The sequence below is a fragment of the Scomber japonicus genome, chromosome 23 (assembly GCF_027409825.1).
Source record: "Scomber japonicus isolate fScoJap1 chromosome 23, fScoJap1.pri, whole genome shotgun sequence".
Lineage (NCBI taxonomy): Eukaryota > Metazoa > Chordata > Actinopteri > Scombriformes > Scombridae > Scomber > Scomber japonicus.
This window is the reverse complement of record NC_070600.1, coordinates 9161832-9188019: the sequence shown is the minus strand read 5'-3', so window position 1 is coordinate 9188019 and position 26188 is coordinate 9161832. Positions and strand designations below refer to the sequence as shown.

At 41.1% G+C, this 26188-nt stretch overlaps 1 protein-coding gene across 1 annotated transcript; it reads left to right on the top strand.

Moving 5' to 3' along the window:
• Nucleotides 1–1239: 1239 nt before the first annotated feature.
• Nucleotides 1240–14098, top strand: etnk1 (ethanolamine kinase 1). The gene is made up of 8 exons (XM_053313756.1): nucleotides 1240–1510; nucleotides 2915–3174; nucleotides 3813–3953; nucleotides 5571–5713; nucleotides 9535–9618; nucleotides 9720–9880; nucleotides 10941–11014; nucleotides 11172–14098. The coding sequence occupies exons 1-8, from the start codon at nucleotides 1364–1366 to the stop codon at nucleotides 11242–11244; spliced, it is 1083 nt and encodes a 360-aa protein (XP_053169731.1). The 5' UTR covers nucleotides 1240–1363; the 3' UTR covers nucleotides 11245–14098.
• The last annotated feature ends 12090 nt before the right edge of the window (nucleotides 14099–26188 follow it).

Sequence of the window (26188 nt, the reverse complement as noted above, 5' to 3'; positions counted from 1 at the left end):
TTCACCAGGTGTAAGCGTGTGCTACCTGTGTGGGTGGTGAGCAGGGCAATACTTACAGGGTGGCTCATACTGACCAAAGTGCTGCATGAATGGAGATAACATTCAAATCATGATTGAACGTGCACAATTGGTGACATGTTGTGCCAGCGTAGGGATATAAATGGGTATTACATAATTTAAATAGTATTGAGCAACATTGTGCAGATGGAAGTTCATCAGGGGTATCACCTCTGATGCACAGTATATTTAGATTCATATATTTAGAGGGGACAAGGCTCTGCTAGGGGGGCCTTGGAGGGGGGGGGGGGGTCCTTAGCTGGACTTTAAACAGTGTCAAAATGCTTCTCATAGGTTTTGCAAATGCTTAATGCAAATAATATTACATTGACGTCACTCATTGCAGTAACTGTCTCCTTTTAATAAACAGTATATTACATCATTTACATCTTTATAACAAAACAATACTTCATGTTGTAGGGAGATTAGGGTCTTCCAGTGTTACTACCACATACAATAGGCTAAGGCATTATTGCAGTAATGTAGACAGGAATAGTACATAGATTTTTAACCCAGTCAGTTATTATGAGGTCAATAACCAATGAAAAGAGAACATGATGTTCCCAAAATCATCCACTATAAGACAAGAAAGTCACATTAATTTGAGTTGAAATGGATTTGCCGTCTCTGTGTCTGACTGCTGGCCTTCACACCACTGACATTTAAAACGCTCAGATGTGACACAAAGCTCATTTCATTCAAGCAGAATACGGATGTGACGTCTGCAGCATGGTGAGTTACAGGCGCAACAGGTGTACGCTTGTGCGTAGTCACCAAGGAGCACCGATTTAAGAATAAGAAATGGGGAAATAATGAAATGAATGAAATAGTAAAATAGAAAAGGTTATTATTATACATTATTAACCATTGTTATTATTATTATTATCATCATCGTGTATTTATTTAGTAGTGCACGTTTCCTTGATAGTTAATCTCAAAGTGTTACAGAGTTAAAACATACAACACACAACATAAAGAAAGTAACAGAGGTTGAATAAAAAGTTTTTAAGCCCATTTTCTTATGCATGTTTAGGTATTTTAAACGAGTAGATTAGTCTCCACCGGCGGTGCACTCTGACTCATCGAAGAAGCGCTCCTTCTTCAGACTACCGTCATGCATTGGGTACATTTTTCCTCCTGCGGGTGGGTGGGTCTTTCTGAGAGGCGTTGCCGCACACCGACTACTTCACGATTATATACGCGCTGCTCAGTGAAACATTTTCATACATTGCGCATTTCGCAGCTGCACACTTCACTGTAATTACCCGAGCTTTTTTGAGACATTTGAAGAATTAAACATTCAACCATGGCCAACTACATTCACGTCCCCGACGAGGCTCCCGCTGTGCCCAAAATAGACGTGACAGTTGACGAAGGCGACTACAGACCCGGTGCCCTGAAGCTGATCAAGGAGCTGAGACCGAGCTGGAAGCCATCCGAGGTCAAAATGAAGGTGCCGTTTCTGTCATTAATTAAACATTTTAGCAATAGCACAATTTCCCATACCGTGTATATCAATTTATTTATCGTTACAGTTGTTTAAAAACGCAATAAAATGTGACGTTAGCGCTCTGACGTCGATAGCTAATCTTATTGATTTCTGGAGAAAACGTCACACGAAGCAAGCTAATAAAAATGACGCCACAGGAAGGTGAAAACCCCAAAAGTACACTGCGGACTCTTATTAAAAAATACTGTTGACATGCACACACACAATGGTCGATGATTTCATTGACATGTTATGTTGCTGTGGAGATTTTCCACCTGGTTAGGGTTAATGTTTCTCCTTTTGTGAATTAGCATCTGCGTCAACTCAGGTCGGGATCAAACAGTGGGAGTTTCTCGCCGCTTTTTGGTGCATAGACTGCAAACCTAGACCTGCCTTTTCATACGAGTTACTGAAACGACGTCATGCTGTATGTGCTTGTGTAAACTGTTTATATAGATATCCTTGTGCGTGTTGGAGGCAAGGTAATGAGGACAGAGATAGGTCAAAAAAAAGAGGTGTATTTGTCGGTTAACCCAAATGTTACGCCCCAGTGACTGCCTTTCTGGAATTCATGAGATTGGCAGAGAGTTTGAGAAGCCACTCTTGTGTTAAGAATGGGTTATATAATCCCACTAATGTGTAAGCTACTTTGGAAGAAACATAGATAACAGATAGACTTTGCATGTACTTTTTTTTTTGCATAAGTGTCTTTTCTTGTTAAAAAGGGAACAAAACTCATAAGACATGCACTCAATGTAACTTTACTGTCTGTGCAAACACTTAGAAAGGGAATTATGTTCCAGTCTAGTAACATAATGGGGGTGTGGCTGTCCTTCGTAAACATTAGGAGGATGGGGTCAGGTCACATGCTCTGTCACACTAGTCTGTATTTCTTCAATGAGCGCAAAATGCGGACTCAGCAAATGCCCCTCATTGCTTCCTCATGAAAAATAAAATTCCTGACAGTCCTGTCATTCTCAGTCAATCCCTGATATAGTGAACAATTAGGGTTGGTATGCAGGAACCTCCCACCTCTCACCAAAATTTTGCCCCCCGCTTCACAACAGAGCCAGTTCAGCTTAAATCAACTCAGACACAACTTAAATTTTCATGGCTTTGCCCCCACCCCCCCACTCCCTCCCCTCCCGTATCCTGTTGCTTGCCAAAATCGGACTCCTCTCAGAGCTTATGTAATGCTTAAAACAATGTAGGTTTTCAGGCACTAATAGCATACCATGGAGGATGGTCCCGCTGTCGTCCAAACTGTAGGCGTCAAGATTGTTGCAGTTCATGAGAATTTATGCTATTCTTTTTTTAGATGTCTGATTCACCTGTTCCTCCACTCCTCCTCCTGTTTTGTCTCTGCAGTTCTTCACAGATGGCATAACCAATAAGCTTCTGGGCTGCTACGTGGGTGCGGTCATGCAGGATGTGGTTCTGGTCCGAATTTATGGCAACAAAACGGAATTGTTCGTGGATCGGGAAAACGAGGTGAAAAGTTTCCGAGTCCTGCACGCGCACCGCTGTGCCCCGCGTCTCTACTGTACTTTCAACAACGGTCTGTGCTACGAGTTTCTGCAAGGGACTGCCCTGGAGCCTGAGCACATACGCAGCCAACCTGTTTTCAGGTAAAAATGTGCTTTGTTATGCAACAGAAAGTGTTGAGAGGGGTGTTTTCACAGATTCCTCTGATGTAAGAGCTTGTCATTCAGGAATTTCAGTAAAAACTGCAGATGCTTGATACTGCCTACAGAACTACCCTGAGGCAATATTTACAATCTTGACACTGATATAATTGTCTTGTTTCATTTTAGGCGCCAGACTTGAATGGCTAGTTCTGTTTTTCTGTTTGCCCCCCTGTCTTCCCCCTACCATCCCTCCCCCTGTCTTCCCCTCCTACAACAGTACAACCCTCCCTTGTGCAATATGGAACTGTTTTAACAATGACAACAACTGTTAAGTTTGAAATCAAAATCTTGACATTTGCCACAAAAAGAGCAAAACTTAAAAAGTAGTTAAGAAATTCAACTTTTTTTTATAGTTTCCCCAAAATGCATGTTTACTTGGGCAAGTAAGTGTTTGATTTGGTTAAAATTAAAGCTAAATTTGAGTTTGAACACAGAAAAGTGACACTATAAATGCTCCATTGCATTTGACAGACCTTCTTGACTGTATGAAATAATCAAAATCCCTCCATAATGTTATCAAGTGAATTGAACTGAATTGAAATCCTCACATTTCTTTCTCAATCTTTTCTACCTCGCAGGCTCATTGCCAGGCAGCTGGCTAAGTACCACGCCATCCACGCCCACAATGGCTGGGTGCCCCAGTCTGACCTATGGCTGAAGATGGGCAAGTACTTTGCTCTCATCCCCAAGTACCTCAAAGACCCTGAGCAGAACACCAGGTGAGACCACAGATGTTTCACCGTTATGTTTCCATGTGTTGATGAATGCCTCAAAGCCTCAGACAGTTTCATTTTCAGTCAAGGCTTTAGGGTTTAAAAGAGTTCATATTTGTAAAGCTCTCATAGAAGACAATAGACTTTTTTTTCTTATCACTGTTTCAGCATTACTGACCTACATGTTATCTGGTTTTAAAAAGCCAATATTTAGATCAATAAAAGTTGCATAGTGCCACCTACACTTGAATTTAGTACATAATAAAGATCAAAAAAGCAAAGTAAGAACAACCCTTTTTAAAGTGTACTGAAAATATAATTGAGAGTATAATGACACATAAAGAACAGTGTTAACTGTATTATTATTATAAACTCTGACATGAACCACACAGATAAAGTAAGCCCTGTAATAACAGAATTGAGGAGGCATTGTTGATTCATACTTGCTACAGCTTTAATATTAAAATCTAGTGAATCCATTAACTCTTACATTACTGAAATTGAAGTCTTGTTTTATGCTTGCACAAGTTGAAATCATTATTGCATTCATTAAGTGACACATCTCAATCTGAACACGTAGGCTACATAATAATCCCTTTATTCAGTTTGTGTCAGCATCCACACAAAGGAACAGAGTCAGACTGCATCACGGGGGAAATTGGGAGATGATTGTGGCTTTCACTGACACGCTTTGAGCACTTTGGCACCATTAATAAATCTTGATTGTTGGAAAATAGCGCTGGCAATAACGCTACCTTCGTGTTTATTGGCACCCAAAATGAATCCAAAACAAACAGTGACGCCGTAGCCTGTTGATTTCCATGAAGGTCATCCAAATATTAACACTGTGGGAGAATCACTGATAAAGACTCAGACACCTGCACTGTCTAGAAGGGCTTGAATCCGTAGTCAAAAGAGATTAAAGGGAGGAGCAGCAATGACCATGAGGACCTGATTTGTTGTTTTTGTTGATGATCACCTAATTTTCTTCTGCTTGTTGGTAATAATAATAATCAATTAATTAACACAACTAAGCAGCCAAGTGAAGGCAATATGTGTAGGTGTTTTTTTTTCTTTCTTTCAATGCTGCTCTGGGGGAACAGTATCTTGGTAGCACAATTATCACCGTGCATGTGCATGAAATTCAACTAACCTAATAGGATGGAAATGTAGCTGTTAATAAGCTGTAGCCAGGATTTAAGTTGAGTCACAAAATCTTGGGAGGATTTCAGCTGATGTCCTGTTTATCTAATAAAGACGATCACGCCAGCTTAAATCAGGTTTAGGCTTTGTGGAGAATGGTCATCATGTAATCAATGTATTTGGAGTTAAATTGATTACATTTGAGTTTATTAGTCTGTACTCTTATCTTGTGGTTTCATTTTATATTTAAGTACTGCAGCTTTGCCTCTTAAAAAAACACAGCCCCCGTCTGTAAAATTAGAGTGTATGTATTTGTGGTTTGGTTTCTTCCCTTTCTCTTGCTTTCTATTTTTATCTCGACTTTCAGGTTCCTGCTACTGCCTTACTTACTCGCTCAGTCTTTCAGTAGAAACTCTTCCTGCTCCTACATGTCATCAATATCCTAACCCTCCTCCACTCTCTGCCCCCCTCTCTCTCCAGGTTAATGATGGAGGTGCCCAGCCCGCGGTGCCTCCGAGAAGAGCTGGTGTGGCTCCAGCAGAATTTGTCAGTGCTGGGCTCCCCCGTAGTCCTCTGCCACAATGACCTGCTCTGCAAGAACATCATCTATAACCAGGAGGCAGGTGAGTATTAACTGCACAGGTGCAGTCAGAGACATTACTGTGTGATTGAATTGTGTCGTAGAGTGAAACCGCATTGGTGCCCTCCGCTCCAGGTAGGATTGCATTACCTGCACTTCCTCAACCCTTGTCACATGCTTCACTCATTGTCAGTGTTTGGATCGGGCTGCAGGCGTAGACTTAGAACGGTCAGATAAGAGAATCTGCTTATTCAGATATTTGCTTTGCTCAAGATAAACTAATGTGGCGTGTCGATTGACGGAGATAAAAAGTCATTTGTGTCTGCCTCCAGTAAATTTGGTCTAATGTTAATTCGTTGTCCACAGATATGTGTTAAACTCATCAGATTTCAATATTCCATTTTTAATTCCAGGTGAAGATCTGTAATCATTGGCTTGTTCAGAATGGAGTGCATAGCAAAGCTTTTTTTAATTTCTTTCTTAAATTCTGTCTGATCTGTCGTTCTAAATCTGTGCTTAAAATGTAGACTGAAATCACCCTGGTCAGCCTGAACAAACTATGTCATTACATCATATCGCATACCGTCTCAATTTTATTGATAGCACATGTTTTTTTTGGGTGCTTTTTAGCAATGTTTTTTGTTGCTAAGAATGTCAAGCAACCTGTCCTCAGTGACTTGTGATTTGTACCAGTCAAAACTGTACCAGTTATTGTCTGTGTAGGAGACGAATGGCAGGATAAACGTGAGAAAGAATGGGTGACAAGACGAGAATTCAGGGTTTTTATGTATGTGGGAGGTGGGGTGGGGGTGTTTTATACGAGCTGTCAGCCCCCTCGTCGGTTCGCGACGAGGGGCGGGGCCCTTCTCACAGCTCCTTGTGTCTAGCCTCTCTCCCTTAGGACTGACAGCCGAGGCTGTGGCTGCCCTGCGCCGCCCTGCCCATGGGGAGGCAATGGAGAGAGACAAACCTCACGCACAGTCGGCTCTGAGGGCCCTCGTGTAGTCTTCCCTCTACTCAGGCTTATCGGGATGAGTTCATGGCACCCATATCACTCTCCAATGCTACTCGGCCGCCAGTTGTCCCTCAGACATCTTATTGCTAGGCTTCTTGCGACGCTGGTGATAACACAAATGTTTTTTATAGTTTGCAATATAAGTCACTTGCCAGCCAAGTGCCGTCAATGTAAATCTAAGCAAATTTAAATTTCATATCCACAGTAAGAATCACTGGGAAAACATACGGTGAAGCTGAAGCATGCTTCTGCAAAAATGCAGGAAAATAGTCCTGATTGGCTCAAAAAGCAAATATATCCAGTATCACAGGGACCCAACCAACACCCATTATAGAACTCTCTTAATTTTCAGTTTTCATAAATACAACATTGCCACAAGTGTACATGCTAATATTTAAGTTACTTAAGTAAAGCCCTCTTATGTAGACATATTAACATTTGTGCACGACTTCCATTCATGTTTGCAGACTTGCAGAATCATGTTTCAGGCTTCAGTAAATTGACACTCAGGTTATCAGTGTTATTTGTCAAACACCAAAGTAGGGACTTCCCCTTTTTCTTACTTCTAGCCTGATCACAAATATGTAAACAATGCACTCACTACTAAACCTCACCTGAAACTGACATATATACATACATAATTACTGTGTCTGGCCGCGCCCACTCTAGCTGTCTAAACTATCGCTGTATGTATCATATCCTGCACACACTGCCTTTTGTTGAAAACAGTAAAGCTGAAAAGAGATTTAACAGCCACCACACTGCTTCCTGTCATTTCGACTCGGCTGCCTTTGCTGATTTGAAACCACGCGACAACAGAGATGCCACCGCTTCCTGTATTGTTAAAACCATGGAACAGAAATTGGAAACTCGATTTTTGTTGCTGTTTTCTTGAGATAGAGCTAAAAGTTCAAAAATATTCAATCAACAAGTGCTGTATTAGTTTTCTTCTTTTTATTGTTTCCATTATAAACTGGTTGTGTCTCCCAGCCCCTCGCACTTTACTCAGATATTTTCAAAAACAGTCTGCACAAATTTCACTCCCAAGACCACACAATCTGCAGCTCAGCAGCCAACAGGAAGCCTCTCAAAGACTTTGTCATTTGCAGAAGCAGCAGAGGTGTCACGCTATTGGGTTCACAGTGGACCAATGAGAACTGAGCATTGGAGGGGAGTGTCGTGAGGTCATATGTGCGAGGTTGGGGGGTGGGGGGTGTAAAAAAAAAAACAGAGAAGGACTGGGAGTTCGGCAGCTCTGCCTGATGTTTCGAAATTGTGCGTGGGAGCAAGAATGGATAAAAGACAAATGTGTCAGTGAGAGAGTGAGCATGTGTGAAAGATGTGTTTGCCCCAACCTTTTCATCTGCTGCACAGGGGGGCTATAGCCACTGCCCGGAGGTGTTCAGTTGTGTCCCGCTAGGACCTACACGCCGGCTGGTAACCCACCTCAAAGTGTCTTTCTCTATAGTCCAGCACCACCTCAAAAACTACTGTTCCATATGTTAGGGTAAAGAAATGAGCTAAGGCCCTGAAATCCCCCCCCCCCCAAAAAAATTAAAGAGTAGCTTTTAATTTGGACTGAATGTATTGTTCAAAATTCAACTAGTTTTTTAATGTAAAAAAAAAAAAAACAACAAAAAACTGGGCTTGTTAAAGTAAGGGTTTGTATTTTGAGATCAGCCACTTGATGACTGAATGCTACCCTCTGTGTTCATTATAAATACCACACATTATCAGTGGCCTACAATTGCAATCAGACAGCAACACATTATTTGACCTTGTTTCCTCATGCTCTAGTATCAAGATTTAAGGCAGCATGTTGACCTCTGGATGTTCTGCAGGTAAATCCATAAACATGTGTACTAAAGAGTTATAACTCCTGAGGGCTTCCTGTTACAGTCAGTACATAGTTTTATGCAAATCGAACAGTTTCTGTGAAAGTATCCGCCAGTGTGTTGCTGTATGATTGCTTTGGCAGGTCACTTTAGTGCCTCTTTGTACGTTCCTGTCTTCCTCCCTTTGTCTCTCTGCTTTATTTTCCCTCTTTTTTTTTTTTTCTTCATCTCTTTTCGAAACAGAACTTTGACTCGGCCATTTTTTCCCTTCATTCTGTGCATGTATCCAAAACAAACATTCTCTAGAAAGCCAACTGTCCTCCTTTTTCCCCCTTCTTTTTTTCCTCCAAATGTTGTATGTGTTCCATGTGTTGCATCAGAGCTTTGCACTTTTTCATCTCTGCTAATGTATCCCTGCTGCTTGTTCTTCCTTTGCTTGGTAGAAGTGTTGATAATCAGTTAGCGATTGACTGTCTAACCTCTGTGAAGAAGTGTCTTTTTTTTTTTTTTAATTCTCATTTAAATAGTGTCTCTTGTAGTTCTCCGGTATACCAAACTAAAACTGGAAGGACAAAAAATAAACACACACAGAATTTCCCACATTTACTTAACCTCTGTTCTGAATCTATATGCTGACTCGTACTTTCCTGTATCTGAGAGTGGTTGTGCTCGCATTCTTTTGCATGTGAGGATAAGTATTGGTCAGCATTTATTTACAGAAGAATACCTCTTATATGTCTAAATGTCTTTTAATCCCCTTATTAATTTCATTTCTCTGTGGCGATGTCTCTCATGACCGCTCACGTCCCTCAAAATGCAAACTCTTACCTCTCGCCCGCCACCATCGGCCACAATCGGCCACAATCGGCCAACCAGTCCAGTTAGACAGAAAGAAAGTTACAGTATGAAATTGAAAAGCCTTGACATTCTGAGTTATCAAAGGGAAAACACAACATATTCATTTCATGTCTGCTTCTCGTGTCTGTGCCTAAACAATACTACTTCTCTTTCCAGGTAATGTAAAGTTCATTGACTACGAGTACGCTGGGTACAATTACCAAGCCTACGACATTGGGAATCATTTCAATGAATTTGCTGGTAAGTACAAGTTGTAGTCAAATGTGTTTTCATGCATTTGCTCCGTCAACCCTTAGACGCACCATTTTGAGTGCGTAAATGTTTCCTTTTATGTGTTCCAGGCCTGAATGAAGTGGATTATAGTCACTATCCAGGGCGGGCCTTTCAGCTGCAGTGGCTCCGCTCCTACCTGGAGGCCTATAAGGAACATAAAGGCCAGTGCAGTGACGTGACTGACAGAGAGGTGGAGATACTTTTTGTCCAAGTCAACCGATTTGCCCTGGTGAGTATTTGTAATTGCAGCTGCTTTCTAAACCACAGTGGATTAAAATAAAGCAGATCTGCACGCGGTCAGTCACATGATGGCTGCTAGAGATCAGAATCTCAGTGTATTTTGAACTTTATTTTTTATTATAACAACATAATTACCAGTAAAATGATCATCCTGGTTATTTTTGGTAAATGTTTTGATCCAGATATCATCAGTCATGTTTTTGACCGGAGGACAAAGTACAAGAATAACATTACGATTGTAATCTAGTAGTAGCATGTGGTTTCCCCTAATTGGTTCTAGTTTCACTAAACTTTTCATTGTGCCTCGAGGGGAGTGAAGGCTGATGGGAAACATTAAAACAAAGGTGTCACTGGGGCTCGACACAGTATAAAAAAAAACTGTAACAGAAAAGTCATTAGTTAATATTCATATTTAAAATATGTTAGTTTTGACGTATGCCATATGGTCAAGGACAAGTATGCTGCCTTTTCTATACTTTTTACATACCGATTACAGTCAAAATTAATGAAGAAGAAGAAACAACTGAGCACTTGTAGAGTATAGTAAGGGGCCCCAGCAGCTTGTCCTGAGTGGATTTTCCAGGCCTGCTGCCAGGTGCCGGGTCAGCAAACATGGATTATAGCGTGATTTAGCTAAACAGAGCGCAGAGCGATGTGGGCAATAACCTCCACACCTGCTCTCGAGTACGACAGGAGGATGTTTGCGATGTGCTCGTTGATGCGGCCAGCATACGTTCGGCGCTCCTTAACGACCATTGGTAACCCTTGCGAGGCTGGCGGCTCTCCCCCGAGCCACACTCTGTCTTGTTTACTGTCAAGAGGAAAAAAAAAAAAAAAGAAAAGAGGGCATCGTGGAGGATGGGCAAGCAAAGCAATTGTGTTTCTGTGTCAGCTATTTGTTGTTGTTGCCATAGGGCTTCTGCTGGCTTTGTGCATGCTGGAGTGAGCTGTGTTTGGTAATTAGAAACGACATTTACTTCTCTATAGTGAGTGCATGCTAATCCTTTGTGTCTGTGTTTTTTGCTCTCCCCTCTCTCCTCTTTTGTCAGGCATCGCATTTCTTCTGGGGTCTCTGGGCTTTGATTCAGGCCAAGTTCTCCACCATCGATTTTGACTTCTTGGGGTGAGTTGCCACTTTAAAATAAACTAGCATTCTCAGTTCATCATCCCAGACTGATTATATTTTCCATCTGTTGAAACATTTGTTTAACTGGTATCCATTTTGCATTGATGTTCTGTACATGTTAATCTTATCTCTGACACTGCTCCTCTCCTCTCAGATATGCAGTCCTTCGCTTTAATCAGTACTTCAAGATGAAACCAGAGGCGACTGCGCTGAACTTTCCAGAATAAAAGCCCCTGCCCCCTACTTCTCTTCCTCCAGCTCTTTCTACCTTCCACCCTGCTCTGCGCCTCACACGACGACTGCAGAGCGCCCTCTAGGGGTCTATGTAGGGAAGAGCCAGACCTGTTCAGTGCCTGCATGTCCCATCCACACGTCCTTATCTCTGTAGATTGAATGGACCACAGTCTTATCCATCATCCGCAGTCACATACTTTGTCAAGCGTCAGGGTAACCCAAATTATTTGTAGTCTGGGTGCGTGTGAAGTATTCTAAGACGTGCTATAATGTGAAGCCCACATGGCTACATTTACTGAGGTCATTTGAATGATTCTAATGTTGAAAAGGATATCAACATGATCTTTACATATTTTCCAGCAGCTTTTCTAACAGCTCAAATAATTATGAATGGTACCACGTGGGTGAAATATTACCTCATTCACAACCAATACATAGCAACCACCAACATGACTGGCCCAAACACTAATCTGATTGCCTGGAGACACCTTTTGTAAACGCTCACATGAGCATTTTAATGTGGAAACCCCTCCAGAGCTAACGAACAGATTTATAATGACAGAAAAGCAATACAAAACTGGCTTTGTTTGCTGAAGAACCAAGTTGGAGATAAAAAAAAACAACCTCAAACGACAAGATGGAAAGGCCAGTGCTGTCCTTAATCCCTTGTGATAAAAGCCACACAAAGGAAAAAACAAACAAACTTGTGGCCTGCCTTGTGACTCTCTTGTTTTCACCCTTATTTTGTCGCCAGCACACTGCACACGGGTGTTGTGCAAGAATAGCCATGTAGTCATTGTTGCTGTGTAGTTTGGTGAGGGCTTGTGTGTTTTGGCTTTCTAGACTGAAGGTAGAAACATCAAGTTGTAGAAGAGCATCTTGTGTTTACATCCAACCTCCTCCCCCTGAGTTAAGTAGTTGTATATCACTGAACAGTTGATTGAGTTTTTCACTCTATTGTTTTTGACATGTCTTTTTGTCTAATTCTCGACAGGAGACACTCATGCATTTCACTGTAATTTGAACATTCCATGTTCATAATACTAGGCAGGATATTTAGCAGTAGCTCACATGGTAGGTCAGCAGTGTGGGGAATATTATTCACTATGATGTCGGCTGTGCGCCACGCTGCACTTAGATAAGACCAAACCATTCTATTGTCTGCTCTGTGTCAGGGAAAAGTTTGGGAATAATCTCCAGATATTATAAAACACTGCTGTTCAGGCCTTTATGAACACAGGACTGATCATTTCCTATACTTGTAGACCAGTTTTCATTCACATGGTGATGTGGCCTTGCAGATTGTCATTTTAAGCACTTGATGTTGAAATGAAGGTGTGTAGAAAAGTGTGTCATTTTAGGGAAAAAGAAAGTGAAGTTGGTTATCTAATTTCTTACATCTGTTTTGAAGTTTTTAAAAAAAAATGCAATGAAAGCCATCTGTTAGTGGGACCTGAGGAGCGAGAGCACCATCTGTTGGACAGAGAAAACAATGGCTGCTGTCTGTCACTGTTCTTGATATTCACGTTTGACTTTAATATTTTAAAAGGAGCTTTGGGAGGCCTTTGAAAAACGTCATCTCTTGGTTACTTTAATAAGCATACACCAAAGTGCTGACATGTTGTTTTTTTTTGGCTTGTATATAACGCACACTGTATTGTTTGTCCATGTAGCACAAAGAGAAATAGAATAATCATTATAAAGACCTCCTTTTTTCTTTTCTTTTTTAAATTTTCTTTTTTTAGAAATGACATTTTTTATACTTATTTAAATGGAAATGTTATGGCTGTGGTCTTTGAGAGTGTGTGGATGTTTGCTGGTGCAATAAGAGATGAATCTTGGGCAAATTTTTAGAAAAAAAGAATTGAGCTTCCTGAGCAATTTAAAGCTAAAAATGTGAAAGGTGTTTGCTTTCACATCCACTCCAAAACAAGTTACCTTATTACAAGTTTGCCCAAAGGCTCTCTGCTGTAACAAGTGTGCAATGCTCCGTGAATAGACCAATACTGACAAAACTGGAATGTCCGCTCATGTTCACACCACACTGTTCATCTACCACAGCGAAGGAATAGGCATTGAAGTGTTAGTCTGCCAGTGTGCCTGTAAAAGCTTACGGTTTTAAAGTTTGAAGGTTAGGTCTGTTATTTCTATCTTTACTTTATTGTTGTGTGTCTTTCATGGTGGGAGATTAAGATGGAAGTAAAAGATGGAAGTAGTTTGAGTCAGACCTTATAGAAAATTTAAATCTATGTACATTGAATTTAAAAAAAAATCTTCCTTTAAAAATGTATTTGATGGTACCGGTTTTGATTAATATCAACAGTTGAACCATGTGGGAGATTGTACTGTGTTGGGTATCTGATAAATAGACTGTCAGATCATGTTTACATATAACACATAAATCAATGCAGCTTGTCAAATTCTACTGCCACATAATCCAAATATTGAAAATATTTATAGGTACACTGCTGAAATATAGCTTATAGGCTTTATCACCCCATACATATGAAGCAAATATGCATTTCCACTGTGTGTCAGAGGTAATTTCAGTACTACTTAGCACACTACATTTCAGAAGTATGCTTGTATTTAACATTGTAAAGAAACTTGTCCTTATACGTTCGCTCTGGCCACTGTAGCATATGTTTATATGTACAGTAACGAAATGTAATATCTTTGCCTTTTCTCAAATGTGAATGAATGTACATAGAGGGAGTTTTATTTTCTTTTTTTTTTTAAAGTTACATTAAAGTGAATAGTTGCCTGGGGTAAGAGGTGAAATTTAAAAAAAAAGACATTTTCAATACTGTAAACATGCTTTGAGAAATAAAAGTCTATTTACCCTTACCTATGTCTTCTTTGGATCTTGTGTCTCTTTAATTGTTAAACAAGGAGTTCTGTTTATGTTTGGTTTATCATTCAAATCATAGAGACAGAATATTTAGAATAATGTTATGGTTGCTAACTCAATTGTCTTACTCATGCAATAGACACTATTTCAATGTCGTGACTTTGACACTAATTGAGTGAAACGGCATCCTCCTGGGTTAACAGCAGGTATATTATCTTGGTGGTGTGGTTGAACATGGTATTCTAAACCTGCATACTAATAGCAGTGGTCCATGAAAATTAATGGCTGTGGTGCAACCAAAGGTCAGGATGTAGGATAATGTGTACAGTAGGATTCCATTTCTCTATTGCAGTATTAAGTATGTGTAAAGTAGTTTTTCATTAGCTGGAACTAAGAATTGTGGTTTTGTTACCTTTAAAGAATGAGCCCTATCTATGTCGGTGTGTCCTCAATGTAACCCGCCATGTTTCTACAGTATCCCAGAATGGACAAACTGAGACTGGCTCTGGAGATGGCTTTTTGTGTTTTTCACCAGTGGCAACCTCTGAGGCTAAAAAATGAAGCCAACCTGTCACTGAGCAACTTTCATAGGAATGAACAGATGAACAGCCTCTGATGATGAAGCCAATTCTCTTTATACATGTGCATGAAGCCAGAAAAAACACTTTCTGAAAACATTATGTGCCTGCTCTATGGACATAGAGAGACTAGACTGGAGACTTCTCCTGCTGAGAAGGCTAATTTCCAGGTCAGTCTCCTGGCTTACTTGAATTGGGATACAATGATTCAATTGTGGAGCTCTTCTAGACTTTTAAAATGTTATCTGACTGAATTATCAAAATCAGATAGTGAAATTAGCTATGGGCTAGGGGCTATGACGCTAAAAAAAACGTATCCACAGATTTTCAGACACATCTTTCACAATGTATATATATTGTCTATGGCAAAAACTCTTTTTGGGTCCAGTAGGTTTAGCTGGTAATTTAACAATTAAAGCTAGATGCCATTAAATACTATGCACTGGTCCTTTAATTAAATTTGACCTTTTGGCGCGCTCCCGGCATTGCACACCCCACAGAGCACATTCGACAAACGGCCTCCACAGAAATGGCGGAGCTGCGAAAGTTGTTTCTCCTCCAAAATGTAAAATGTAAACATGTAAAAACGCCTGAAGAAATGTGGCCCCTCCTTACAAAAGGCTTCTGGAGAAGAAACTGAAATGACTCCTGACTATTTGCCTCCAAACAAACAAAAATGTCATGCTAATGTCATGATAGCTAGCTAGCAAACTTTCTCGTGGACTGGAAGAGAAGAGGAGAGCTACACCAAACAAAACGACATTCACAGCTTTAACTGCAGGGGGACAGCCTATTGTGTGACCTGGACACCTGGACACCTGGACATTGAGGGTTGGACATGGAAAAAAAGGAGAATGGACTTTCTACGTCAAACAAGGTGAGTCATAAGCCCTCTAAGCTGTTTGTCTTTCTGTCATATGACTTGCTGGCTTGTTTCCATGTGAAATATCCCTAGGACTATTTACTCTTTGCTGCGGCTGCTGTTGATGTCATGGAGCTCATATGTAATGTACTTATTTTTTCTTGGTCTGTGAAGACACCTGACACTCTTTATGTTGTTGGTTCAAAGCTTGCACAGCTTTGAGTAATGTGGTTGTTCTTGTTCAGTCACCTGTTGATGTTTGATATGTGGGTGGGAGTCTGTGAAGGTCTGCTGGGTTCATGGTCTTTTGCTCATGTTTTGAAGCTATAGGTCTTGGAAGCTGTGTTTTGTATGGCAAACACATGGACTGTGTTTGTGTATTTGCTTGGCTGAAATTTGCTATTGGTTTTGAGTTGAACATAAAACTTGTGACTATATCTGAATGTTTTTAGTGCTTTGTATGATCTGAGTACAATCTTTACTGTATATTTTCTTGGCATAAGACATATGTGTAAGTCATGTATCTATGATATGTGCATTGCATCTTTTTGATTTGAGTATTTTAACAGTAATCTAAGACTGATTTACCAATACAGTGTTATGGTTTGGTTTGTTACTATAACCCTGAATTTGTCTTCCTAGTCAGTAAAAATGACACTTTGTCTAATTTACATCTTAAAATGAGTGCTGAGTTTCAGAGTTGATTTACCTGGCCCAGAACCAGCCCTGCCACTGTATGACACCAGACAACACTTTTTGCAATGGTGGCTGTGCAAGCAGCAAAACGACAGATTGAAACATTTTGTGGTACCAGAATGTTGCTCTGATGGCTCTTTGTGTCTTCTGAGATCCTGCCATCTATACTCTTCCCATCAGAGTCATATACCCATCAGCCAGAACTGAAAAAATATGTACAGTACTTGCATATACAGTACAGTTACTCCTCTGAACATTTGTACCACAGATGACCAAAAGATGGCAGCAAAACCCATAGAAAGAAACAATGTGTACAGGTCTCCAAACCTGGCAGAACGCTTACCACAGGGGTACAATAATAATCCTATTGGGCATTTATTATTTGTGATATTAACGCTTATTAACACAGATTTCTATATTTAAAATAGAGAGAGCACATTAACATGCCTTGTATTGAACCCTTCTATTCAGAGCAAATAAGAAGAGTCTGAATTTACATCACATTGGCAATAGGCTTATATTTTTATTTGTGGCATTGAACCCTGAGCCAGTTTTCCTTTGTGGAGCACCCAATTTGGTTTTGGAGCCCACAGATGTGAAATGAAGTCTAAATAAAGGCAACATGGGTTGAATTAATAGAAAAAAGAAGAAAAAAAAAGAGACAATCCTTTAGGTGTTCGGAGGGGATCCTCAAGCGTGACAACAGAGCTTTGCTTTAGGCTTATATTCCCTCCTTACAGCGTTACTGTTTAGGCCTATTAGCCGGTCAAAACTACCAGATGGCATGTCGGGATATCCTAGTTTGTCTTTGTGTTGTAAAAGTAAATAAGGAGCACATAGGCAGGCTGCAGCAGTGCACATATTTACAGTTTGCCATCCCAAGGGTTAAATTAGAAAGCCATTCATGCCTCGCGCCCAAAACCAAACAAGTAATTTCTTACTATTCTCTAGAAGCAAATCAGGCCTGCCTTTCGTCTCCCTAATGTGAGCACTGTCTTATACAGTCAAACAATTACAACAGTGCATTATCCAGCTCGCTGACTGTAATTCAATTAACTTCCTCCCCCCGGCTTCATCTACCCGGATAATACACACATTAATTAACAACAGAATCCAATATCGGCTGTTCTGCGCCTCCACTTATTTTCATTTCTCATAAAAAGGTCATAGCAGCCACTTCTAACGCAAGACAATTGGTGTAAGTGTGTAGTAATGGGCTGCGCTGTATATCACCAGGGCCCGCAGTGTGTGTGTGTGTGTGTGTGTGTGTGCCAGAGCATGTTAAGTAACCCTGTTGGAAGTTGGGGGCGGCTGAGGCTGAAGAGGAGAAGTGCTGACACAACCGTGATGCACATCCATCAGAAGTGTCATTTCACTAAACTCACGAGGCAGAAATCCCTGTGGAATGGAGGTTTAGTTACAGATGTTTCAGGCAGACAGAGCCATCTTTGGTGAAGTCTGATTTCTTACTTCAATTTAAGAATGTGTGATGCTGAAGCCCTGTAAATGCTGGCATTATGAGGTTGAAGACAACTATGTCCTTGCTACCAACTTACAGTAGGCCTAATAATCTGTTTTTAAAGGTGCAGTATGTAGAATTTAGTGGCATCTAGCAGAATGGACGTGGCAGAAATTAAATATATTTTTAAGTATGTTAGACTGTTTTTTTCATAAATATTTTTGGGGTTACTGTGCCTCATAGGGTAGAGTGGGTTGTCCATTAATCAGGGTCGGTGATTTGATCTAAGGCTCCTCCAGGCTCTATGTCAGAGTGTCCTTGGGCAAGATACTGAACCCCAAATCAGTGTATGAATATGTGTGTGTGTGTGTGTGTGTGTGTGTGTGTGTGTGTGAATGGGTGAATGCTGGCATGTACTGTAAAGCCCTTTGAGTGGTCCAATTGACTAGAAAAACACTATATAAATGCAGCCCATAGTCCAATTATGTTTTAATCAGTGTATAATCACCTGAAAATAAGTAGTTTTATTTTTGTTACCTTTGAATGAGCCCTTTGTGTCTACTCAGAGTTTTGAGTTTCGCTGCCTACATATTTGGATGTAGGTATTATTCAGATAAATCTAAATAGCACTACACTTGTTTCCTTTTTGCGCTCACTTTCAACAGTTTGTTGAGCCGACTTTGAATTTCAATGTTAAAGAGCTGCAGAGTCCTGGAGCTCGTGTCTTGCAGCCTCCTGTTCAGTGTCTGAACCCTTGAGTTGTGCTGGGCCCAGGACCAAAGTAGATCCCTGGTGTTACTCCGGCTTGCCGCCTCCATACGCTACAACAAGCTGGAAACAATTTGTACAGCTGGAGGCTGATAAAGACAACGAACATGTCAAAAGCTGTTAAATGAGGCTTAAAGAAGGGAGAAGCATGTATGTAATGCCACTTGTGAGCTCTGCTGGCTACCACAGGTACCAGACTTTAGACAACAGACACCTATAATAAAATAAGTTCAAATCTGCATCAGACTGTATGATTTCAAGTTAGGGCTGACAGTTTGTGTGCTCAATACAGCCATACAAACATGTTTTCTCCCTAAACTTTATTTAAAAAAAGATGAAATGCTGCATCAGCCAGTGTATTCTGTGTCATTTCCTGTCGTATTCTGATTGGTTTACTGGTTGAATCATAGCAGCAGTCACACTGTGAGACTTGGGTCTTAAATTTCTGGCACTCTGTGAGTTTTGCCTCTGGCTGTCGTTGGTTGCCAAAGCTCCAAATCGATTGTCACTCATGTGCCTCACAGTGGGATCCTGGACCGCGATATTTGATTGACAACCAGACATTTGTTTCTCCCACAATGTTCAACTTCAGTCTCAGACAGACCACGACTGCTCTGTGTGAAGAGGGCCTTTAAATCCAGAGATATGATTGCCAGATGTTGAGGACAGAAGAAGGATCATCAGACCTGTGTATTTAACCTGAAACTGTCTGGCTTTTACCTCTTTGGCCTCTCCATTTAAAACACCTACTACATGTCACTTTAAATAAGACTGATGGAAGACAGACACACACACACACAAACACAACCATATGAACATGGATTCTATTACAATATTACAATCACACAGAGGAGCAGAGAGCAAAACTGAACAATGGCAGGGTGAGGATGGGTGGGCGAAACGGGGTCAGGGCAGTCTCGTTCATCCCCATTCAACGCGTCAGCCTAATTACCAGAGGAGAGGGGAAACTAGTAATTAGCAGCGAGTCTCACCTCATTAATCACAAAGGGCTCCTTTGCTCTATTTATATCTGATTAATGGTTTGCTTAAGCACGCAGAGATATTTATGTTTCTCTTAATTGTGTGCAGCTCGTATCCGCCGCGCTCACCGCTCCGCTCGCTCGCACCCCCTCACCCCTCCTCACCCCCTAACTGACACATACAATGATAGACACACAAACACACCTCCGCTACACTACCTCATCTCATTACTACTACTTACTGTTTTTCCTCCAACAGTCAAAGCTGTTAAAAGACTGTAATTTGTCTCATACCTGATTTGTTTCTTAGTCATAATTAGCCTATTAGCCTGGTTTCCTCGTCTGCTATTTCATCGCTGCGGGAGGTTAAAAAGCTTTCTTTCCTTTTTGGATATTTTGGTGATTCTCTGAGAACTTAACTGCACTTAAAAAAAACAACAATCCACTCATCTGTTTTTGCCACCCAAAAAATCTGAATACCTTTACACATAAAACCATAATAGAAAATAAGATAAGTATACATAAATGAAGCAGTAGAAAATCTGCTGTTTCGCTGATGCTTTGTAAGACAAAGAAAAGTGTCCACACCTGTGGTTGCCAGCATTAGCAAATGCCAACATTTACAGCAAACACAAACAACTTCAAAAATGCTGGAGCTTGACTATGTTTTTCTTTGTTTTTAAAAAAAAAAACAGGATATTGGATTGCATTGTATTATTGTAGTATTCCCAGCCACTGAAGTCCAGTAAGTATCCTTGGAACTCATTCCCATTATTTTCTGGGCTTCCATAGAAGAAGTCTGAGTCTCAAAAAAAGAAAAAAGCCTGGACTACAATTTCTTCTGTAGCTACATTTGGATGATTCCTGATCTCATTAATATGAACTACAAAACTTAACGTGTTTGTAGTTGTTGGAGTTGTTTGCACATGACCAATCAGTGATGTTGAGCAATGCAAGCCCCACCCCAACAGTTCCTGCATGATTGGAAAGGACTTGTAGGAACTTTTGGGGGATAAGAACTAAATATAGACCCTGATTCTTTGTAGTGGAAATGTATGTAAAGTTCCTGGATCCTGCAGTGGAATCAGCCTAATACAAATGATATTGCGTGAGTGGACAGATGCCACATTTGTTTTCTAGTACAACAGCTAACACAGTGACCAGGTGTGATGTTCCCAACTCTACTACTCCAATGACAGTGCTCTCCTCCACTGTAAATCTCTACTATCTTCTAACAGTGCACCAGGTGCTCTGCTGCCCTCTGACTACACAGTCATAAAAAAATCAAATAGCTTGCCTTGTACACTCATATTATCCTACTATAACTGCACCATTGATCCTCTCAAACAGCCTCCTCAGTGTCCTCCACCTGTCTTCCATGTCTTTTTGAAAGAAAAGGGAAGAAAAGGCAGGGACTTGGATTTGTACCTCCAGTTGAATTCATATTAACAGCTGAGCCAGCCAATTGTGCCTCGAGGGCATCACGTCTACTGCTTCTGAACACAACCTCTGGCTACATGCTAGAAGTGATGGAGAACAAATGAACACTAGCAGATCTTGTGTTGTGTTTGAGAGGTCCTTCCTGCCTGCCTGCTTGCTGTCTTCTCTACTTTTGTCCCGTTTCTCCGTCTGACTAGCAGTGACAGGTGTAAAAGCTCTGAAATTGACACAAACAACCAAAAAAAAAGTAAGAAACATCTGTTTATAGACGAGCCTCTGATGGGAGAACAGTGTATTTTTCTTTTCCCCCTCGTCTTTTCACTCTCTCTCTCTTTTCCCGTAGTATCTTTCCAGCATTCCAGCACAGCTTTTGCCAAACTCCGTAGCTCGTCGCGATGGGAAGGGAGGCATAATGGGAGAGGATCAAAGAGCTAAACGAGAGGCTAAAGATACTGAAGCAGATTAGCGGCGCTTCCCACAATGCCGACAGCTGCTCATAACCACGCCGGGGCCTAAAGATATTGTTTCAGATTAGCGGCATCGCTACAATGCCCAGGCAGCTGCCGTCTGCTGCCCATAATACAATAGGAGAGGGAGGATCAGCGCGCACACTGAAAAACATGTGTTATCATCACAAAGGGATTGTCAGCTTCAAACGCCTTACATCCCTCTGCCATCCCTCAGGATCAAACAGGCTGTTGGCTGGCAGTTATCACAGAGCTCTCTTCTAAGTCTAGTCGCATCCCGATTCTCCACTCTTCACTCTTCTTCTTCCCCCCTCTTTTTTCTCTCGTCGCCCCCTCTCTTTCTCTCCTTTTTCTTCCTTTCTCTTCTTCAGCGGGGCCTTAATCTCAATCGCCGTTATCCTCGCAGCCATCGTCGTTCATAATTTGCTCCTGACATCTCCGGAGGACAAATAATCAAGACAATCCCCTTTGTCTGGAGTTTGTCTCCGTCTCAGTTTATCTCCCGCTCCCTCCCTCTTTTTTTTTCTTTTTTCTTCTTCTCAAAACGATCAACAACACAGGATCTTTATTGTCGAGCTCTCTCATATATCTCAAAGCGATACATTGTTCACTTGAATTCGCAGAGAAACCTCAGAGCCATACTCCGGCATCATGAAGTGAGAAACATCTGAAACGGATAGGGGCCTGCTTTGTTCCTGTCATTGTAATGGATGAACTCTCAAACTCAAATCCGCTGCGTCCTAAACAGGCTGGAGCTGAATGCGGTTCGCCTGATATGAATGTGTCACATTATGAGGCAACAATTACAAGAATGAGATGAGAATTGGGCTCGGCAGAAATGGCACTAATCGCATTCCTTTACATCGGAGATTGTTTTTCTTGATTTCCTCCAGCCTTTTTCTCTGTCAGAAGTGATTTCCCAAGCCACACAAGGACATGAACTAGTGTAAAAAGTGTGCATCTACACACACACACACACACACACACACACACACACACACACACACACACAAATGTAGAAATGACAGATAAACTATAGACAGAGGTGAGCTTTTTATTAAAGTTTTATCACCAAATACTCCAATTCCTCCACAGCGCATGACTGAATCCCATCAGCTGACACATGGAGCAGATTATTTGTCTGATCTTGACTTAGAACATCAGTTAATGTTGTGCACATTAACCCTCTTTTCATGTTTTTTTAACACCACTTTTGCTGCACTTTTAAGTCGCTCCGTCACGCCGACACGCACATCATGAGCTTCGGACTCGAGGAGGAGAGGCGTTTATAGCAGCTAGATTTGTCACTGTGGAGACGGCGTGGAGAATAAACATGAAGTTCATACAGTAAAGTTAACCCACAAATCAGGCGCTCATAGTTGATGTTGTTATTTGTATTATTTCCACAAGAGAGAAGCATCAATTTGGGATTTGAGATACTTTTTTTTCCCCCACTGAAAACATTTCATGGTTCAAATGCTTTTAAATGCTGTTAATGGGATGCTCTTTCAATAAAAACAAGGGCTTTTATTGAAAGAGCATCCCAATTCGTTTTACTATTCCAATTTCAAGTTTCATTTATTTTTCACTTTTTGTTCAATATCTATCTATTCCACATCACGTCTGCGTCTCTGCACTGAAAAAATACATGAAAAATGTGAATCAAGATTATTCTATGATCAATATAGTTTAATAAGTTGATATATGCAATCAGTAGTTAAAATAAGTAATCATTGTACTACTTGCACTAGCTGGAACCTTTCATCCAAATATTGAATCCTGACCTAAAAATTCAAGTTATAATTAAATGCAAAAGACAAGATGAGCAACTTTCTACATCACAGTTTCTAGTTCAGAGAATTCAGGAAAAGACAATTTATTAAATCTTTATCTATCCAGTGTACATTGAGATGGATGTACATGAAGCCAGAATGATATAGACGTGATTCCAAAGTGTTTAAACAACAGAAATACACAGTTGTTTTAACACAAACTTAGCTATAGATGAGCTGTGTGGGAGAAACATGATTCTTACTGTGTGTACCACCACTTTTTTTCTGCATAGCTGTAACTCGTCTTCATCGAACAGAAGTCAGTTTTGGCAAAAAATGTGATGCTGGAATATGAGTTGATGCCTCATCTGTGGATTGACTCAGAGAGAAGAGAGTGAATGCTTCTCTGAGTCCACGAGTGAGGGTCCATCGAGTTTGTTCCTGTGTCTGGATTTCTCCCTTTTCTCCAGTAGATGCCAGCAGCGAACCATTTAAAACGCAGACAGGTCTCTCTCTTTCTCCTTTTCTCTCACCACCCCCCTCTCCCCCATCCCCACCCACCCACACCCCCTCCACCTCCCCTCTAATTCGAGGGTGCTCTGCATCTAACTGCTTTGGAGTTGGAGATGGTACAGATGGCTGGCCTAAACGCAACACTTATCCAGACATTTCACTGTTCGCAGAATGATATCAAAGTCAACTCAAAATGGAGGCTGTGCCATCAACTTGAAACAAATTCTAACACTTCCAACAAAATTGTATTGTGAGTAAAGTCGCCACGGATTTGGTCAGCATTCAGCACAGATGTCCCCCCCCCCCCTCTCCTGTGTGTGTGTGTATGTGTATGTGTGTGTTTGCGTTAAATAAAAAACTAGTGCTCACATCCTCTTAAAATTCAGCGGTGGATTTTAGCAGGGATAAATGCTCACAATTATAATGTTTTAATCCAGATTGGATTCAGACACATTTATTTATTTCAGAGCGTGAGAGTTTAAATCGTGCATCAAAAAAAAAAAACCCTAACACAGCACCAACACAAAAACAAATGCCCCCTAATTTATGTGAAATATTGGTGAATAATAAATAGCAACATCTTGTTTGACTTTTGTCTTTTTTTTTTTAGGCGTTGAGGAAATGTCAAAGTGATTGTTAACATTTGGATAATTCTTATACATTTCAAGCTCCTCTTTTTCATCTGTTTTTTATTTTTCTGGCCTTTTGTCCTCATCTTGACACGAGCTTGCGATCACGCTCACATCAAAGTCATCAAATTTCCCACATGGACTGGCAGACCTGCTGTCAGTTTAATGTTACAGTGCAAACGTCTGATCACATTAATACGTGTGAATTAGAATACAAGAATACACATTTAGCCCTCACTAGTGTCTCCTTTGTATCCCCAAAAATTGCGGATGTGTGTTTGTAAATGTGATATTACATTTATTAAACTAGTTACCAAGGATACCTTTATTTCTACTCTCTTACCGCCCTAATGTCCCCTCTTCTTCTCCTCGCCTTTCTCCGCTCTGCTTTTTTTTGTTTTTTTAACTCTCATCCATTAGTTCCTATTAGTTTGTCACTGCACATCCAGTCTTTGGGATTAAATAGCTGTGAGACCATTTGCGGTACCTGCTGCTCGCTCACATCCACATTTGTAACAAAACATGTTTACAGCAGCTTTCAGGAGTAATACTTGATGCTCTGAATGTGTGTTTTCATCTGAGGTCATCAGTGTGTGTGTGTGTGAGTGACCACTGTTTGGGCTCCAACAATAGGTTATCTGTTGCCTATTTCTAGAGGGCGGGGCCCCGGAGACCTGGCCTCCCCCAACGTGTGATTGGCTGGCTCGCCGCTGTGAGAAGTTTACTTTGGAGGGTGCCGCACTCTTTTTCGCTTCCAATTAAATGTGGAATGCGGCGCTCTCGAAGGCCATTTGAAGTGTGTTGTGTTTGCATATGTCCGTGTGTGTGTGTATGTGTGTGTGTGTGTGTGTGTGTTTGTTTGTCCCGTTACCCTCCTCTTTCATTTCCACACACACAAGAGGTCTTTCAGCAGAGATGAGGCACCCCCCTCCTCCCTTCTCCCCCAAACAGGTAAGATTGGACCTGAGACCTGCCTTGTTATTTCTCCAAGCCGTCCTCAGTGTCCGTTTGATTTCTTCTGAGTTTGACATCGTGACCTCAAGAGGAAACGAGGAGGACATCAACACAACGACAAATCATTTCTCAAAATCTTCTCATCTGGAGAGGAATGACACTCTCTGCAAACGTGTGTGTGTGTGTTTCCTGTGAGTCATAAAAGACTTCTACCTCTTTTGTTTACTGTTTATCAGAGGTGTCTTTTGTCTGGATGTGATTAGCGCCAGCCTTTTCCCTCTTCCACGCACACACAGGAGAAGACGCGGCCCCGCTCTTTTCAAAGGGCCCATTCGGACAGAAGACCATTGTCGGCGGGTGTAAAGATGTCACCGATTTGCTCTGACGCTCCATCCCCCCCCCCCACCCCCCCCAAGAGAACCCGTGTACCGGCGCAAACACCGAACAACACAAATATTAGCACCTGGACTCAAATGTGAAAAAAGGGAGGCGGAAATAAAAGAGAGATTTGAACTTAATGAACATTAGTGGTTTAGAAGTGCTTTCATCAGACTCCTTTTCAAACGTGTTTTCACATCCCCTCAGATGCAACATCACAGCACCAGCGAATCTGACAGAGAGGAGAGAAAGTCTTTATTTAGACTCAAATGGGTCTCATCTGAAATAATGAATATGTCCTTGAGAAAAACAAAGAGCCTCACAAAACGGGCCACTCTTCTACAGAGGCAACGGAGATGGCAGATAATTGTTTTCAAGTCTGGCACTGCTCTGTAAATGAGTTTGTTCTGTTCTGCGGGCGGCTAACTGTGTCTTTCCTTCCTTTCATTTCTTCTCCTTTTCTCTCTCTCTCTCTCTGTCTCTCTCTTTCCCTCTCTCTCACTCTCTCTCTCTCTCTAACTCACACATAAGCTTTTTTGATTTCCTTTTGCCTTTGTTTTCGTGTTATCTGGCCTCCATATTTACCCTCT

Excerpts from the sequence above, each read along its gene's own strand:
- etnk1 (XM_053313756.1), top strand. The coding sequence starts at position 1,364 with ATGGCCAACTACATTCACGTCCCCGACGAGGCTCCCGCTGTGCCCAAA. Across the intron at positions 5,714-9,534 it reads CATCTATAACCAGGAGGCAG|GTAATGTAAAGTTCATTGAC; the intron begins GTGAGTATTAAC and ends TTCTCTTTCCAG. Across the intron at positions 9,619-9,719 it reads TCATTTCAATGAATTTGCTG|GCCTGAATGAAGTGGATTAT; the intron begins GTAAGTACAAGT and ends TATGTGTTCCAG.